The 19,190-nt window shown below is 47.5% G+C and overlaps 1 protein-coding gene across 3 annotated transcripts in view; it reads right to left on the reverse strand.

Annotated features, from left to right (window-relative positions):
- Window positions 1-19,190, reverse strand: part of CFAP221 (cilia and flagella associated protein 221) — a 71,947-nt gene that overhangs the window by 14,053 nt on the left and 38,704 nt on the right. For all 3 annotated transcript variants that reach the window (XM_058664394.1, XM_058664396.1, XM_058664395.1), the window contains 12 exons: window positions 17,816-17,936; window positions 17,619-17,730; window positions 17,331-17,439; window positions 15,554-15,641; window positions 13,769-13,858; window positions 12,613-12,711; window positions 9,216-9,321; window positions 8,235-8,365; window positions 6,726-6,806; window positions 6,171-6,278; window positions 5,931-6,065; window positions 291-449 (listed from right to left, as the gene is read on the reverse strand). In XM_058664394.1, coding sequence (XP_058520377.1) covers window positions 291-449; window positions 5,931-6,065; window positions 6,171-6,278; window positions 6,726-6,806; window positions 8,235-8,365; window positions 9,216-9,321; window positions 12,613-12,711; window positions 13,769-13,858; window positions 15,554-15,641; window positions 17,331-17,439; window positions 17,619-17,730; window positions 17,816-17,936 — 1,339 coding nt within the window. The remainder of the gene's footprint in view (window positions 1-290; window positions 450-5,930; window positions 6,066-6,170; window positions 6,279-6,725; window positions 6,807-8,234; window positions 8,366-9,215; window positions 9,322-12,612; window positions 12,712-13,768; window positions 13,859-15,553; window positions 15,642-17,330; window positions 17,440-17,618; window positions 17,731-17,815; window positions 17,937-19,190) is intronic.

Genomic DNA, 19,190 nt, shown 5'->3' on the forward strand with positions numbered 1-19,190 from the left:
ATTGTGAATGATGGGCATTTGGAATGGCCTTCCAGAGGAATAAATGGGGGACATGAGGCAGCATTAGCCTGCAGGGTGTTTGGGTGGGGAGGAGTGGATAGGATGCCAGGGTCTTCCAAAGGTATGGGAGCACCCGAAGCTGCTCTGGCTGTTTCTACATTTTTCCTAACCATGCCCCTGTGGGGCTGGCAATGCCATGGTGGCGATGGCTGACATCCTCCGAGGCCTGGTTCTTGTCCCCACCTCCTCTCCACCCCACCGTGCATCCCAGGGCTGTGCCAGGGCGCTACCGTATGGTGAAGAAACTGCTTCTGGGTGACAGGAATGCTGGAGCCTTCGTGGAACTCCTTGGTGACCTTGTACTTGGGGTGACAGCACAGGTGGTAATCTATCAATGTCTCCGTGTAGCTCAGAGGGTGCATCACCGCAAACAAGCCTGGGTTGGGATTCTGCAGGAGGAAGGTAAGAAAATCGTTCTTTTCTGTTGATGGGTCTCTGAGTCAGTCTTGGGTCAGGTGTCAGCTGGCACTCTCTGGGGCTCCCACTGTGGGGACAAGAGAAGAAGCCTGCTTGTCTTTCTGTCTCCAAGCTTCCTTGCATTTAACAGATTTACTGAACTCACACAGGAGAGGGGGGCGCCAATGTGACTGAGCTGGCTCTCAGGACAGGCTGCTTCAGGCCAGGATGACTCAGCAGGGGTGCTATTGAATAAGCAAGCTGGTTTTAAGAGGTAAATTAGCTTCTGGTTTGGAAAAGGAAAATAGCTTCCTGGAAACTGACTGTAAGGATCCAACAGAGGAGAGGGTGACATCTGATAGGCCTGGAAATGACAACATCTAATTCAGTTTGGGTAATGTGCTTTTTTTTTTTTTTCTACTTTAGGAAGGTTCCAGTCGGATGTGGTATTTGGTTTTAAGAAAGATCCTGTTTTTGGGTAACTAATTTTCTAGCAGGACCAATGGAGTCACAGAACAATTGCATCAAGATGTTAGAATACAGAACCTTTTAATGTTCTGTCCAGAGATGGCCCAACAAATGCCCAACTCGTGCCTAAGCAACAACATAGCTTTCCCCTCTTACTCTCATTTAATCTTAGGTGCTTCAGAGTCACCAAGCTGTGGTTTTGTTATTTGAATTCTCAACATCTTTTTTTTGAAAAGTTTGAGAGGCAGATAGAGAGGTTTGTTGCAGATTTAGTTCTAAGTGTTTCACGCTGGAAATGCTACTGTTAGGTGATAACGATTTTTACAATTTGAATTTCAGCTTGTTGCTGGCTCAGAGATGGTGATCCTGGGCCTGGCCATCTTGTTAAGTTCATTTACTGGGCTTACTGCATTTTTTTTTTCCTTTTTGCGGAGAGGAAGTAGACTATCGTATGAGGATCCCTTGGGCCTGGCATGATGGCTCAACTGGCTACTCCTCCACCTGCAAGCACCAGGATCCCATTTGGGCGCTGGTTTATATCCTGGCTGCTCCACTTCCAATCTAGCTCCCTGTTAATATGTCTGGGAAAGGATGTCCATAATGGCCTGAAACCTTGGACCTTACACCTATCGAGACCCAGACGAAGCTCCTGGCTTCAGACTGGCTCAGCTCCAGCCATTGTAGCCATCTTGGGAGTGAACCAGCAGATGAAAGGTTTTTCTCTCTCTCTCCATTCAGTGAATCTGCCTTTCAAATAATAATAAATCAATCTTTTTTAAGGATCCTTCAAGTTTGTGGCAAAATGCAATTGAAAGATAAGTTCATTTGGGCATGAAGATGCTTTAGAGGAAAATAATTCAATCTGATGGTAGTTACATGGTTTTGAGCTAATATTCTTATTTATTTCAAAGGTGGGAAAGGGAGAGGGAGAGACGCCATGTATTTTTTTATACCCCAAATGTTCACAATGGCAGGGCTGGGTCAGGTTGAGGCCAAGAGCCAGAAACTAAGTCTTTGTCTCTCATGTGGATGGTGGGGGTCCAACTGCTTGAGCAATCTCACTGCTGCCTCCCAGGGTACGCATTAGCACCTGGACTCAGCAGGAGAGACAAGCAGGAGAGACAAGCCTTGGTCCTACGCTCTCTGATATGGGATATGGGTATTCCTAGCAGTATCTTTTTTTAAAAAAATTATTTATTTTTATTTGAAAGGCAGATTTAGAGAAAGAGAAGAAAGAGAGAAAGATCTTCCATCCTCTGGTTCACTCCACAAACGACTAAAATGGTCAGAGGTGAGCCAGTCCAAAGCCAGGAGCCTGGAGCTTCTCCTGGATCCTCCACACACATGGCAGGAGCCCAAGCACTTGGGCCATCTTCTGCTGCTTTCCCAGGCACATTAGCAGGGAGCTGGATTGGAAGTGGAGGAGCCAGGACTTGAACAGTGTTCATATGTCCATATGGGATGCCAGCACAGGTAGATGCTTAACTAGCTGGGTCATGGCACTGTACTCTCCACCGCTTTACCTAACTGCTTACTCCAGCCTGTAGCACTTGAATGGATGCCCCTTGTTAGGTTGACAATAGTCCCTTCTGTGCCTTGCCAGCCAGGAGAGAAAGTCAGGAACAGATGTCAGATCATTTTTCTGGACCTACTGTTCTTCCTGTTGACTCTGTTAATATGTGAATGACATTGGCATTTGGACATTAAACTAATGTTGTAGTCTTGGCACAGGCCCTGATTAGCTCAGGACACATTGTCCTGTTAGCCATTATGATGGATCTGATGTGTTAATGTTTGGTTACACATTTTTCCTCTGTGTTCATAAAGGATACTGGTGTATACTTGCATCTGGCTGTGATAGGAGAGTAACACGAGCTTCTACTGTAAGGAGTTACTCGAATATCCCACCCTGGACCCTGCGCCATTTCTTCTTCCTCACAGCTCACAAAATTCACGCCAGTCCAGCCATCCACCAATCAGATGTAACTTGGCATTTCACCTGAGACTCCCACCCCCAATCTTCCAGCCCCTTCCCCAACCCTGCCCACTCACCAATCATCCCTAGGCATTCACCTGCAGTTGCCAATCCCCTGGGGCCTGCCCTCAAACCCTCCCAATCCCTACCCCCACACCTGCAAGACAAAGCCACCCAGGTGTGGCTCTCTCTTTTCTTCTTTGCTCTTCTTCCCTTCTTCCCGCCTCCCTTCCCCTCCTCCCCTTCCCCTTCCCCTCCACCCTGTTCCTGACCCGCTGGAATAAACCTCCTAAGATACCTCGTTGCGTCTGGTGTTTCCAGCTTATGGTAAACAACCAGGTTGCAGGAATTAGCTGCGTATGATAATATCATAATATCATATGAACTAGGTCTCTACCACCTTTTTAAATAACTAACATCTACAATGTGCTGGTTAAGTAATCACTCCTCTTCCATTCTCTACTATTCTTTCTTTCGAGTGCTTGGCAGCATGCCTCCGAAATCCAATATCTAACAGACAGAGAGCTGTTTGAATGGCTTATCTCCTAGTAAGAGTTCAGAATTGGTGTTTCTTGGGGACTTTGTGAACTGAAGTTGTTGAATTTCCTGGATCAAGGTTTTCACTCTATTAATGTATTATTTTTTGAGTTTCTGCACAATTTGTGGTCACGGCACCTTCCTCATTCCTGATTCTGACAAGTTCTGTCTTGTACCCTCTTTTATGATTAGTTAGGTTAAAAGTTTATCCATTTTATTGTGTTAAAGAGCCAGTTTTTCTCTATTGCTTTTTTTTTAAAAAAAGGTTTTCCATTTCATTAATTTTAAACCTGATCTTTTATTACTATTTCTTTTCTCTGCTTAGTTTGGGTTTCATCTGATCTCCTTTTCCTAGTTTCTTAAAGGGACAGCTTAGGACATTAAGATCTTCTTGTCTAATGTAGGCATCTGTTGTTACACAAAGAGATTTCAAAGAGTTTGTGGGAAATGTAATTAAAAGATAATGATTTTAAAAATACAAGCTTTATTTCTCAGTATCAACTCCATCAAGCCCAAGACACTTTTGCAAGTGATGACACCAGAGTTTTAGACCATCCCTAAAGATCTGAGGGTCCTGGGAATTTATCATGTCAATTCAGTCTTTTTAAAAATATTTATGTATTTAAAGAATTAAGATTTATTTATTATACTTGAAAGAGTTACAGAAAGAGAGTGACAGAGATTTCCCAAATGCTGGTTCACTCCCTAAATGGCTGACACAGCTGGCCAGAGCTGGGCTGGTCTGAAGCTGGGAGTTGGGAGCTTTTTCTGGGAATTCCACATGAGTGCAGGGGCCTAAGACCTTTGACCATCCTCTGCTGCTTTTCCAGGCCAGTGGCAGGTAGCTAGATCAGAAGCGGAGCAGCCAGAACTTAAACTGGTACCCATATGGGATGCCCACACCGTAGGCAAAGGATTAGCATGCTACATCACCAAGTCAGCCCCTAGATAGATTTATTAATTAACATGAAAGGCAGAGTTAGAGAGAAATGAGAGGGAAAGGAGAGAGAGGGAGAGAGAGAGAATCTTCCATCTGCCTTTTCACTCCTCAAATGGCTATAGTGCCTGAGGCTAGGCCAGTGCATTAGCAGGTTACAGGGTCAGAAGTGGAGCAGCATAGACTGGTATCCACATGGAATGTTGGCATTGCACATAGCAGCTTAACATGCTGCTCCACTGAGCTGGCCCATCATCAACTTTATCTAAAGCAGCAGCAATTTCACTTTTCTTCTGTCCCTGCTTAACCATTAATTTGACATTTGTACTTTGTTCTACTTCAGTGAAGGAGGTGCCTTTTAACTGATGTCTTGTCCTTTTGAGAGTCAGAAAATAGGACCTGTTCAACTATGTTATAATGGATTAGGATGAGTATGTTGATGAAAACAAGCAAACAAACAAAAAACCAAGGCTGGAATCCAGGCCTTATTTTTTATTTTTTTAAATAAGATGCATCTTCCATGAAATTGCTGCAGATCTGATTGTAAGTTTCCTACAAATTTTCACCAACTTTTACTTTTTTATTGTTTTTTAAAGATTTATTTATTTTTATTGGAAAGGTGGATATACAGAGAGGAGGAGAGACAGAGAGGAAGATCTTCCATCCCATGATTCACTCCCCAAGTGAGCTGCAATGGTTGGAGCTGAGCCAATCCAAAGCTAGGAGCCCAGAGCTTCTTCTAGGTCTCCCACACAGGTGCAGGTGCCAAAGCTTTGGGCCATCCTTGACTGCTTTTCTAGGCCACAAGCAGGGAGTTGGATGGGAAGCAGGGCTGCCGGGATTAGAACCGGGGTCCATATGGGATCCTGGCAAGTTCAAGGTGAGGACTTTAACCGTTTTGTGATTGCGCTGGGGCCACGGGCTTTTATTTTCATCCAGCTAAGACCAACCTTCTAGTTTCTCTTTCAATTTCTGTTTTGGCCTATAATTTGCATATTAGATATAATTAAGAAAGATTATAAGGCTGGAATGATAAAAACAAATGAGGAGTGGCTGGCACAGTGGCTTAGAGGTTATTCCTTTCCCTGCAGCACTAGCATTCCATATGGGCACCAGTTCATAACCTGGCAGCCCCGCTTCCCATCCAGCTCCCTGCCTGCTCCCTGGGAAAGCAGCCGAGGTCTGCCCAATGCCTTGGGACCTTGCACCTGCATGGGAGGCCCAGAAGGAGCTTTTGGCTCCTTTCTTCGGACTGATTCAGTTCTGGCCATTATGGTCATTTGGTCAGTGAACCAGAGGATGGATGATCTTTCTGTGTAACTCTGATGTTCAAGTAAAACCGATAAATCTTTTTTTAAAATGTGGAAATGGTAAACACATAGAAAGGCTGATCTCTTCCAAACAGCAAATCCCTGGCAAGCCATTTCACAGCTGTGATATACCACTGAAAGCTTCCAAAGGGAACACATACACCCCAATGAACAGTTCTGCTTCTTGTAGAGTAACGGATGAAACAGGCGAACAAATAACACAAGACTTCTACTGGTCGTTACTTACAAAAACGTAGAGTGGGTCATACTCCACAGACATGGCCAAGGTCTCGGGCGGCTTCATTCTCAAAATGGCGTCTGTGCTGGAAGGCTGGGCTGGACAGCCCTGCTTGGGAAGGGCTATGACAGTGGTGGCTTCGTCCTGAACAAGAACCATGAGCGTCAGGGGGTTTGCAGAACCAGGACAGGAAGGGACAGGTGGTGGACTTGGGGTGGGTAGGTGCTCCCATGGCTAGGGACCTCCTACCTCAGCTCCCTGCTTCAGGGGCCGGGCAAGCTTCTGTGACCTGTAGCTTGTGTAAGCCTGGTGGACAGAGAAGGGCTGGTAGTTCTTGATTTTGTACAGCTGAGGAACCTGAGGGTGAAAGAAGATGCCAGGTGACCCATTGGCTGGCTTTGGGGATGTCTCAGTCACAGAGCCATCTGGTGCTGAGAGATGGGCATTACTGGCATTGGCCTTGGTGGGATGGACACCAATAGAAACTCACATGGACTTCAAGCAAGGCTGAACAACTCTCCCACACTTTCACCTCAATTTTTTCTTGATGTGTCTAATGTATATTGGCTAGCCAGCTTTACGTGTGTGTAATAAATGGTAGACTCACCAAATATCCACTTTGGAAATAAGAGTCTTTGGCACCTCCCACACTTTATAAAATAATAGTGGACACACACATGTACACACACACACACGGCATAATCCACCAAGAGGATCAAACTAGCATGCTGATGCAATCCAATTCAACAGGGTTGTTCCCTTCTGAAGCAATCCAATGAATTGATACTATGTCATGGAGCTCACCTGCAGATTGAAGAAGGAGTAACTCTGCTTGATTTGAATCTCATAGGACTTAATTGGAACTGGTCCCAGGCCATCAGGAGCCTAAAATAGGAAAATCAAAAGACACATCCAAAGGTGGCAGGTCATTGACGCCGAGCGGAAGTGGCCATGCGTCTGTCCCCGCTACATCTGGTGGAAAGACTCCATGAACATTTCTATACAAGCGCCCCTCAGGGGCAGCCCTGTTTCTCTGTCCCATCACACTCCTTCTGCTTTGCCTCCAGCACCATGCCCTGAGAGCTCCCTAAAGATACTTCCTGCGTGCTAAGAAACCACCTCCAGGATCCCTGGAGTAGGTGGGCCCTCAAATAGCACGTTCCCCTAGTGAGCTGGGGACACTGCCATGCAGATGCCATGGGGCATCATGCCAGCAATTCTGAGATAGCTCCCGGCTTTGCAGGTGCTACATGTGGAGGATAGGGCATCGTATCGTTTATCACAGGCGTTCGCGAGTTCTCTCTTGGCAGACAACTATGCTGAATGCTGCCATTTCCAGCAACCCTGACCAATGGGGGAGTCTTGATTGTGTGAAGTGAAACACCACGTGAAGTGGGCGCGCATTGCATTGGGTCTTAATTACGGAGTGGCAGGTATTTATTATCACATGGAAATCACGGGCTGATTATACCCTAGCATCGGCATACTCTGACACCTTTAAATAATTTAATCCTTTGATGCAGAAAACAACACCCGCAAGTTGTCAGTTCAGCCCCACAATTCTTGGAGGGAGTAAACCGCAAACTTAATACCAAAAGGACACCAACGGCAAGTCTGTTTTTCTTTCAAAGGAAACAAATCTTTTGCACTTGTGGGTAGGATTTAAGCACAGCTTTTATTACTCCCTGGGTGAACTTGAGGCATACTTTACGATGACTGCTCTTTGGATTTTCTGCCTCAGTGACCTCATCAGTAAAAGGACGAATTTATCTTACAGATTTCGTGACGACTAAATGGTAAGACACTGCTTGCTGTATGGTAAATGCAATGGAAGGGTTTATTATTTTTGTGAGAAGGAGAAAGGATAAACTGTTACATGGGGGGACAGAGAAAAAGAGAGTGAGAGAGACAGAGAGAAGGGTGTGGGGAGAGGAGGTGAAGTGGAATTGTGAACCTGGAGGGTCAGATTGTAAGATTCTGGGCCTGCACTCTTTCCCTGGTAAGCCAGCCTCAAACCTAGCAGTAGAGTAGAGCCTGCCCCCTCAGCCTCGCCAGTCCTCCTGAGCCCAGTTGCCAAGCAGCGGGTGGTACGGCTTAGGGCTCATGCTGGGGCCTGGCTGGAAAGCACCCAGCTCAGGCTACCAGGGAGCCCCATGGAGGTGTCTGTGTAGCAGGTACAAGGCCAAAAGCAGCCGGGATCCTTGATTTCTAGTTCCCCTGGGCCCAGGTCTGTCTCCAGATAGCAGGTAGGTAGGGCTTTTACAAATGACTGCCCGATAACCCGGTGACAGTGCCCAGCCCCGCGGCACCCACCAGCTCGTTGGAGTCCTCAGTGGGGCTGTAGGATGGAAAGGCGAAGGGCAGCACCTGCTGGGGTGACACTGAGAAGCGACTGCAGTAATCATCCTGGCCCGAGCCCGGCAGGCTCTTGGGGGGATTCCTGTCTTTAGGTGAAAAAGCAAAACAGTCTCTTAGGGAATGGTTCGGGTATTTTGCTGTGAAAACATCATCTTTAGTTGCATGCTACCCCATGCCAAGTCAAAAAGAATAGTCACAGGATGTGGTTAAGAACTTGCATTTTCTAACATACTGGTCACTCAATACCATGTCAATTAACTCCATAATGTTGTAAACTGTTGTTGATGTTATGTTGCGGTTTTTCATTGGATGGGATGATATTCTGCCAGCTCTACTTTCAGACCAGAGATGGTCTCCCCAAGAAACTGTTGAATTTATCTGGACAATAAGATGCTGGACTCTATGCATGGTGCATGCTTGCAATGAAGGAATTATGATTGGATTTGAACTACAATACTGCAACAAGGTGGAGGAATCCATCTTGGGGGGAGGATTTGGGGAGGGATTGGGGGAATCCCAGAGCCTATGAAACTGTGTCGTAAAACGAAATTTAAAAAGAAAAGAAAAGAAAACATATCTTTAGTTGCATTCTACCCCATGCCAAGTCAAAAAGAATATTCATCTTCATACACACACACACACACACACACACGGGAGGTGGGCTTCCAAAAGTATGTGGAGAAATGCATTGAATATAAGTTTTATTGTGCTGTAAGGCATTTTGAAATCATGCATTTGATTGGTCTTCAAAACCTCAGGAAAAACATTTATGAAAAAATCAGGCATAGGGGGCCGGTGCTATGGCACAGCAAGTTAAGCTGCTGGCTGCAGTGCAGACATCCCATATGGGCGCTGGTTTGAGTCCCGAGTACTCCAGTTCTTATCTCGCTCCCTGCTAATGTGTGTGGATGTCCCTCTTGGGGCCGTGTACGTTACCTTTCTCCAGAGACTGCTTTTTCTTATTGAGCTTTCTCACCATGTTCTCTGTGACCATCTCACGAATAGCTGCTAGCATGGCCAACAGGCGTCGCTGAACCATCACCTGGAATGGCGAACAATGACTTTCCATCATGGGTGGGTGGATGCTTATGTTGGCCCTCACCCCAAGTATCTCTTTTCTGTCTTCTGATCACAATGAAAGGGCCTGGATCACTGCTCTAAGAAGTTACCAGGAGACTGACAGTGGGCTGCTCAGGACCTAACCTTGAGGACTTCAAGGTCTGAGACAACAACAAAAGAACAAGCTGTTGTCTGGCCTTGTCACCACTCAATTTATGAGAGCTGCTTTTCTCCTAATTCCAGGATGGAAAGAGTGACTCATTCTACCTTCGTCTCTTCTGGATTGAGCTGAATGGACACACTTCCGCTGTCCTATTTTTGGAGGCAAAGGCCAAGTGACACAAATGATTCTGTCGCAGCAGTGTTGTGAGAGAGAGGGCAGTGCCTCCTTCATGCCCCTGAGCTTTGTGCTCACAGGACTAGGACTGCAGGAGAGTGCCTCCTGCTCACAGAGTTGCAACTGAAGGCATTGTGTGTTCAGGGACTCATACTGCTTCCTGTGGTATAAGCAAGTGTAGGCTTAAAAAACAACTTATGGGCCCAGTACATGACTCAAGCACCGGGATCCCATGTGGGTGCCGGTTCATGTCCCAACTGCTCCACTTTACATACAACTACCTGTTTGTGGCCTGAGAAAGCAGTGGAGCATGGCCCAAGTCTTTGGAACCATGCACCCACATGGGAGACCCAGAAGAAGCTCTTGGCTCCTGTCTTCAGATTGGCTCAGCTCCTATCATTGTGGCCATTTGGGGGAGTGAAACAGTGGATGGAAGATTTTCCTCTCTGTCTCTCTTCCTTCTGTAAATCTGATTTTCAATAAAAATAGAATTTTTTTATTAAAAAAAAGAAGAGCTCATAGCAAAATGGCATTCAAAGGTTTGTCTGGGTGTGTGACCCTTTGGAACCACACAGCGTTGGGTTTCCTTAGCATGCGCTGTTCCATGGTCTTCTGGAGGGCCCCTTTTGCATTATTAAGCAGCTCCCCCATGCTCAGTGCTGAACAAGACACCAGACACACAGCGGAGTCACCCTGCACCAGCACCTGCAGCAAGCACCTGGATGGCTAAATAGGGTAAACAGGCATGGAGCAAACCAAACCAGAACAGAGGCGTGAAGAGGGGCCTGGGAGGGCTAGAACCAGCGAGAAGGGTCTGCCCACTTAGGTGCAAATGATGTAGGGCTTTGGGGAGAGGCTCTCGGAGAGGTGAGATCTGACCCAGATGATGAGGGTACAGGTCTTGAGCAGAGGGTTCTGAGGACCAGAGCCTGGTGCAGGAGCTCTAGGGCAGGTGCTTAAGGGAAAGTGGAACAAGCACACTGTGGCAGCCTGAGTACATCTGTGCATTTCCCATTGGAAGCCATTGGAAGCTTCCAGAAGGGGAGGGTGTTGTTTTTTTAAAGTTTTGCAAATGCTATTGAGGTGGTTGGGTGGGGCCTGGAAGCAAGGGGACCATTTGGTCTGGTCTTGGTTGTGGTCTGGGTGGGGAGAGTCTGGGGACCTGGGCTGTGGTTAAAGCTGGGGAGAGGACAGGAAGTCATTGGGCTGGGGACACGGGAGGGGACTTCAAAAAGTGTGTGGAAAGTAGAAGTCCAGCTAAGTTCATTTTGTTGCAAGAAACAAAAACAAAAATTCAGTCCATGCAGTTTTTGAAAAGATACATTTTCATGAGCTTTCTGAAGAACCCATATATGCATGGATTTCCAAACTGTTTGGCACCAGGATAATTTGATTTTCAATTCTGTTTCCAAGGACAGTTTTTTTTTTTTCTTTTTGAGACCTTTCACATTGACACTTAGGACTAATGGTCCTTGCTATGGCACATGAGGACCATGTGGAGCCAGCATGCAGAATCGACCCCATAAACGCTCAACACATTTGTTGCGGGTTGTGGAGTTGGCCCACCTGTGGCAACCTGGCCAGCCAGACTCCCACTGGTATATGCCTGCTCTCTGAGGCTGTGCCTTCCTCCCATAGAACACAGCCTTATGCTGCCACTGCCCAGTACGCTAAGCCTCTTGGGGGCTGCCCCCTCCCTGCCCATCACAGAAACCATCCAGGTAGAACCCAGGAGGGGCACTGGAGCTTGGTTGAGGAGGTGGTCCCTGGCTGCAGTGGGTATGCTGGGTGCAGACTGAGAGTCCACCTGCAAAGCCAGCCTGTCTGCCCCATACCACTCTGCTCACTCATGCCATCCACACACCTACCCCAGGAGACAGCCCTTCATAGTTCCTCCCAGGGTCTAGAGGAGCAAGCCGGAGCACAGAGGTGACATCACTGGTCAGGATCAGAAGGGTCATGACAGGTAGGCTCAAGGGTAGAGGGCAGAGGCCTGGCTTCTAGGAACTGGTTCTGAACCACCACACTCCACCTTCTGGAAATGTGGCCCCACCTCCCAGGGAAGAGGTTTTCAGATTAAGCCTCCTTCTATACTGCCGGCATCCCAGACGGGCACAAGTTTGAGTCCTGGTACACCCACTTCTCATCCAGCTCTCTACTAATGCACCTGGGAAAGCAGTGGAAGATGGTCCAAGTCCCTGTGCCCCTGCACCCACTTGGGAGGGTTGGATAAGGCTTCTGGCTCCTGGCTTCACCCTGACCCAGCCCAAACTGTTCCAGTCATTTGGGGAGTGAACCAGTGGATGGAAGACTCTGCGACTCTGCATTTCAAAAAAAGAAACATTAAAGAAAAGAGGGAAGACAGGGATTTGGACAACATATAGTACAAACATACAGTACAATATACAGCTGGGGAAGTGACACTGTGGACGGTTTAGTGGGTCTCCTTACTCCATCGATTGGCAGGTGAAGCTCAGGAGCCTTCATCTGACCCTGATGAAGAGTGAGGAAATGAAATGGGAGAGTGAGGAAGCCACTGAAGTGGGGGACATGTCAGAGCCATGACCTTACAACTCTTCTTGGGAGCCTAAGTTGTGTTCTCTAAGAAAGCAACAGATCAAAATCCCATCATTTGGGAGGGACTCTGTGACCCAGCTGTTCCATGCTGGAGCACATAGACTCAAGAGAGCTGAAAATTTGGGTAGTACAGCATTCACAGCAGAATTGTGCCTAAGCTAAAAGATAGAAACTACTGAAATTGCCATTGACCGACAAATACCTAAGGAAACTGTGATAGATACAGACAATGGAATACTAGCTGGCCAGCAAAAGGAACAGGGATGGATGCAGGCTATCCCACAAATGAATTATGACAATTTGTGATGCTTGCACTGATAATGGAAGAAATCTCCATTTCAGCTGGGAGCTGGGACTCACCTTGCGTGCCGCCTGCTGAAACCGTCTTTGTGCCCGAAATCTGTTGACCCAGGTATTATTAATGAGTGGGTCAAATTCAGGATGGAATTCCTTGGGTTTCTGTGAAAATAGGATATAAGCACATTGTGTGTTTAAATGTTAGCTCCTGGCATTGCCATGGACTCCAGATCCAATAAGACATTCACCCTCAGTGAAGTCATTATGTATGTGCTCTGCTATTTGGTAAGCATTTATTAAGCACCTTTAGAGTACTTAGTATTATACGCTCTGCAGCTAGAGTTGGGAAACGACAGTGGGAGACCAGATTTGGGTGGCTAAGATACGGATGGTCTAGCTGGGGAGCAAGCATGTGGGACCACCCAAGAAAAAAATACATCACTCAAGATCAAGTCCACAGAATGCATGGCATACAGAATTGAGGGGAAAGGATGGACAAAGACTGCTTGGATTGGCTGAGTGTGGAACATGAAGGTTGAAGCCCAGTGCGGCCTTGTATGTAAGAGCTCCTGGCGAGACTCCGTGGCCAGATTCAATAAGGGGGAGAGAAAAAGGGAGAAAGATAAATTCAGTGTGGCTAACCCAGCGCAGAAAATGGAGAGAGTGGTGGTGGGGAGGTTAGAAAGGTGTTTTCATGGTTGAGACGAAAAGGTGGAGTTCTAAGCAGAAGGCATCAGTGACAGAGGGCATTTGGGTGAAAGAGGTACCACTGTCCCCATGTCATGTTGTGAGGTTCATCAGGACATGAAGCTTGGCATATCCCAGGTTTGACTTCCGGTCTGGCATCCTTTCTACCTGTTTGGAGGAAGACCATGGATCTCCTAGCCATCCTCATACCACTCTTGAGGGCCAGCAAAGAGGCCAAGAGAAAAGGAAGAGAGAGTGGAGAAAGGGCAGAATGGAGAAGCCAGGGAATGTGACGGTCTCAGCTTCTAGAGAGAGGCACATCTGCGGCGAGTTCTGATGCGTTCCTTGTAAATACACCACCCAGGGTTGGGTAGGGGGTGGAAAGAAAAGCCCATCTGAAAATTCTAGTGTGTTATCAAGGGTTAGTGATGTCTGGGTGAAGTGATTGCCCACAAAGTGTTTTTAGCAGTTCAAGAATAAGCACCAAAAGAGCTGCCCATGGTAAAATCTCGAGCAAGGCAAGGTCACCCACCTCTTGCAGGCTATGCACTACCCGCTTCTGGCTCACTTCCGTCTTGAGTCGCTGAAACTCCTCATCCGGGACAGGGTCACCTCTGTCGAGCTGAGATTCGCCAAACAGCAGAAAATGTTACAGTGGAACGTAGGGGCGTCCAATTCTCCCCCCATCCCAGGAACTGGTGGACAGCAGTGGAGCAAGTGGGCAAATCTGGCTGTGCAAGTTGGAGCTGGGAGCAGTACACACACACACACACACAGCAGCAGCAGCAGCAGCAGCATGGACTCAATTCCCTCCTTTCAAGGCATTCAAAGTCCACCAGTGGGGTGTCAGGGCACCAGGAAACTACAGGAGTCTGCAGCGACAAATTTCATTGGAAAGGAATTAAAATAAACATCCTTGGGGTCGACCACCTAGTGCACAGCGATTCTTTTCCACTTCTTGGACGGCTGACGTTGAGTGATGGTTTTGGGCCTGGAAGGCTACCTGTTCCTTCCCTGGACTAATTATCCCCATCCCTGGCCAATTGTTCCTGGCCTCTTCTCCCTGAAAATCTGTACTCAGACACACACAGAGCAAAGCCCATGTAAGGACATGGTGGGAAGATGGCCATCTGGGAAGCTGAGGGTCCTGCCCTGGAAAAAGTCAGCACTGCCAGCTCCTTGATCTTGGACTCCTTCTGACCCTGGGAATTGTGAGCAGTGCATGTCAGCTGTTCATAGCCTCCAGGGCTGAGGTAACCACTACTGTGGCCTATGCTGCTGCCAAGGTGCTAATGCTGTGTATCCTACACTCCAGTCCAAACTCCTAAGACATCAAGTCCCAGCCAAGAGCCAAGCCCCTATGTGGCCTGGGCTTCAGACACTACAGCCCTGGGTGGTCCGAGCATCCTCTGCCCTCTCCCTTGCCTGGAACTATCAGTCCTTCAGCAGTATAGGAAGGCCATGGGGTTGCTCAGCACCATGGTTCCCATCACTGAACCTACGTTTGCTGCCTAGGTGTTCCTGGGGGCAGCCTACCTCCCTTTCTCTGCTCAACCCCTCTGAGTGTCTCTGATAGGGGACTGTGGCTTGGGTCTGGCTCTCCCCAAGTTTTCCACCTTTGGGTCTCTCTTCATTGTACCTTCAGTGAATGAACATACAAGGGCACCCCATGGTATCTAGTACAGTGGCTCGATTTGCCAACCCCTCCCCCTTAAGTGCCAAGATCCCATATGGGTGCCAGTTCGTGTCCTGGTTGCTCAACTCCCCATCCGGTTCCCTGTCTGTGGCCTGGAAGGACAGCAAAGGATGTCTCAACTCCTTGGGACCCTGAACCCATGTAGGAGACCTGAAGGAAGCTGCTGCCTTTTGGCTTCAGAATGGCTCAGCTCTGGTAGTTGTGGCCCCTTAGGGAGTGAACCAACAGATAGGAGATCTTTCTCTCTGTCTCTCCTTCTCTCTGTAATGTCTTTCCAAAAAAAAAAAAAAAATCTTAAAAAAGGCCACCCCATGTTCATCTAGAATTGTAATCTAAATGTCTGAATCCGCCTCTGCCTGCATCCTCACACTCCTGTCTTCTTTATAACATGTCATGGCTATCCCGCATCACCCACGCCCTCTCAAGCATCCTAATCCTCGTGATCCTGGGCGCAGGTCTCTCACGGCATGTGTACCTAGCCTTGACTTAGGGGAAAACCACTGCAGTTCTCATCAGCCTGCTCTCCTCCGCACTGACCTATTAGTTTTCCTTCTCCTGAGCTGGCATTTCACATCTTTAAAATATGAAACACACATGACCAAGTGCAGCAGGAATCCTTACCTTGTACTTGTTGTATGCTTTCTGTCGCTCCTCAGTAAGGTCTTTTCTTAGTTTAAAGGACATATGATCTTTACCAAGATGCACCTGCCTGGAGAGAAAACAAAACAAAACAAAACAAAACAAAACAAAACAAAACAAAACAAAACAAAAAACCAAGAACTTTCGGAAGCCACCCAGAATATCTCTGTCAGATTCTGAAATGAGATAAGACATCAAAAAGCTCATGGGAAAATGGAGTTTAAAAGATACATTTAGGGACCGGCATTGTGGTGTAGCATGGTAAGCTTCAGCCCTGGATGCCGCATCCCTTATGGGCACTGGTTCAAATCCCAGATGCTACACTTTGTATCCACCTTCCTACTGCTAACATGCCTGGGAAAGTAGTGGAAGATGGTCCTAGCGCTTGGGTCCCTGCACCCATACAAGAGACTCCTGATTTTGGGTTCATCCAGCTTTGTCTATTGCATCCATTTGGGGAATGAATCGGAAAAGGAGACTAAGGAGCCAGCAAAACCAAATGTCAAGGTCCTGACGTTTAATCAGACTCTTGGTTCCCAGGGCCTCAGGGAGACAGATGACCCAAATCAGAAAGCTTGGGGTGCAGCAGAGTCCAGGGACACCGGGGTATAAATCTGCATGTGTACTGACTGCTCTCAGGTGACGCGAATGCCTCGGCAGCACACCTCATGGAGGTGACAATGGGGATGCCAGAGAATGTGCTTGTTAAGCGTTACATGGTCAAGTGCCTAGAGGCGAGGCTTCCTCATGTCCCCGGCTTGCCTTCAGGGTGCTTAGGAAGACCAGATGTCAGTGTGCATGTGTGTACATGTGCATGTGCATTGCCTGTGCACATGCAGCTGTATTCATGTGTGTGTACATGCATATACATGTGTTTGTGTGTATGCATATGTACACATGTGTATATGATGTGTGTGTGTGGATTACAGTGCCCCAGTCACATGGGCAGTAGCAGAAGACAGGCACACCTTGGGAGCCCCTCAAGATTAGAGTGTGTGGAGCCTGATACAATAATTAAATTGGCTAATCTTCCCCTTGCAAGCACCAGCATCCCATATTGGCACCGGTTCATGTCTCAGCTGCTCCACTTTCCATCCAGCAACCTGCTTGTGGCCTGAGAAGGCAGTAGAGGGTGGCCCAAAGCCTTGGGATGCTACACCCACATGGGAAACCCAGAAGAAGCTCCTGGCTTTGGATCAGCTCAGCTCTGGCTGTTGCAGCCATTTGGGGAGTAAACCAGCGAGTGGAAGATCTTTTTCACCATTTCTCTATAAATCTGTCTTACTTTTTTTTTTAAGTAAGAGTGTATCCTGTTGTGTCTGGGAAGTGCGGATGCGGGGCTGCAGCACAGGTGGCCACCCCAGTCCACACTTCAATGGCATGTCTGTAACTCCATGGGAGACCTGCACACACAGCTATGCATGTGATGCTCTGGCTGTATTCCAACAAGGCCTCTGGGGGCCAATGGAACAGGCCACAAGAGCTGCTGGTGGGAGGGTGGTGACAAGAGCTGGGGTGAGAACCGGGATGTGTAAGACACTCAGATTTCCCCTGGGGCCAGAGGTGGGTGTGGGCAGCAGAAAGCAGGAGCCCCCATTCAATAAGGCTTGTGATCCACTTGTGTTCTGAATTGTTGGGTCGCATTAAGGAAAGCATGTGGCTCGGTTGTGTTTGTTTATTCCCGTGAGAATCCTCACTCTGAAATAGAAATCCAGTCCTCCACCCCATCTCTGGCTGCAAGCGGCTGCTCCGGACTCACCACTTGAGATGATTCTGCATTTCCTCATGAGCGTCTTGTCTGACTTTCTGTTCAAACAGCGCCTCCTTCATCTGTCTGGTTTTGGAAATCTCAATGCCTTGGTCCAAAACTACAAGTGGAAGCAAACTGCCATTAGATCAGTAATTGAATCAGCCTCCCTGGCTGAGAGAAACAGACCCATTTCTCATGGCTGAGCCTAATAGCTGTCTTGAGGAAATTTTGTTGTTCATCAACAATCCATGTCACTAACAGCCACCATCCCTGATCTGCCAGCGGGTTGTCAGTTACCTTCTCGTAATTCTTTGATCTTGAGTTTTCCTGGTTCTTGGTTTAAAACGGTGGCCACGGCAAAGGGATTTGATAGATCAGCTGGAAACCTCAAGTTCTGGTACTCGATCTCCTGTGAGGGACGTCAGCTGCAAAACTGTGTCACCTGGCTGCTCTGTGGTCCCAGGTGGCATGCGGTGGGGACCTCACCCATTTACCTTAATCTTCTGAGGCGGCTTCTTGGCTGGGGGTCTGCAGAAGTGCCTGTGTATGTTGGCTTTTTCTGGGGGAGCATTCACTTTCTTAGAGAGGGTGTTTAATCGTTCAAACTCTTCTAATCTACAGTTCAAAACAGATGTTAAATTCGTATGTAAGCTGATAACTTGACACTCCTATTTTTACATTCCTTCCAATCATCTCATTGACTTTCAATCTGTTTGTACACTGCCCCCCTGCCCCGAAATAAATGTGTGTGTCAAAACAATGATCTACTAAAATAAATGCACCATCACATGTTAGAGCATATTAGAGTATGCTTACATACTTGTGTGTACAGAACCCACTGGGACAGGCACCATGGCATAGTAGGCTAATCCTGCACCTGTGATGTCAGCATCCTATATGGGTGCCAGTTCCAGTTCCCGTCCTGTCTGCTCCACTTCTGATTCAGCTTCCTGCTAATGACCTTGGAAAACAGTGGAGGATGTCTCAATCCTTGGGTCCCTGCACCCATGTAGGAGACCCAGAGGAAGCTCCTGGCTCCTGGCTTGGATCAGCCCAGCTCCAGTCATTGTGGTATTTAAGGGAGTAAACCAGGGGACGCACGATCTATCGCTTCTCTCTCTGTAGCTCTGCCTCTCAAATAAAAATATATTAGATCTCTTTCTTTTCTGAAAAAAGACCCCACTGATAATTGTTTTTCCTTGTGCTCTTTAAGACCATAATAAGAGACACTGAAAAAAAATTCAGACCAACAGAGCATTGCTAGGCTGTTGGTTTCCGGTAGCTAAAGTTACTACATTTAACAAATGTCAGTGATCTTCCTAATGAAAGACTGACCCCAAGCAGAGGGTAACGCCACCACCTGCAATGGTTCCATTCCATACACGAGTGCCAGCTCTGCTTCTGAGCCAGCTCTCTGCTAAAACCACCTGGAAAAGCAGCAGAAAATAGCTCCAGTGCTTGGGTCCCTGCTACTCATGTGGTAGACTTGAATGGTGTTCCTGGCCCCTGGCTTTGGCCTGGTCCAGCCCCGAGCAATGCAGCCATATGGAGAGTGAATTAGTTGATGGAAGATCTCTCTATCTGTAGCTATGGCTTTCTTTAAAAAAAAAAAAAAATGGTGATTTTTTTCTGACTGTTTGTAGCCAGTTCTTTTGAACAGAGACCTGGACCAGTGTCTGGATCTTCTCTGGAACTGAAAATCACCTTTGGCAGACAGTAGGCAGAGACTGTGCAGGCCGAAATGACCCAGGTTATCTGTTAGGAGACACAGTGCAGCTGCGGTCTACTCAGCAATGCTACCCATGAGGCACTGTCTTAACAAAGAGGGTGGAGATACCTGCTTTCTGTGATGTTTTAGGACTAACCTCA

Source organism: Ochotona princeps, chromosome 5 (genome assembly GCF_030435755.1).
Source record: "Ochotona princeps isolate mOchPri1 chromosome 5, mOchPri1.hap1, whole genome shotgun sequence".
Classification (NCBI taxonomy): domain Eukaryota; kingdom Metazoa; phylum Chordata; class Mammalia; order Lagomorpha; family Ochotonidae; genus Ochotona; species Ochotona princeps.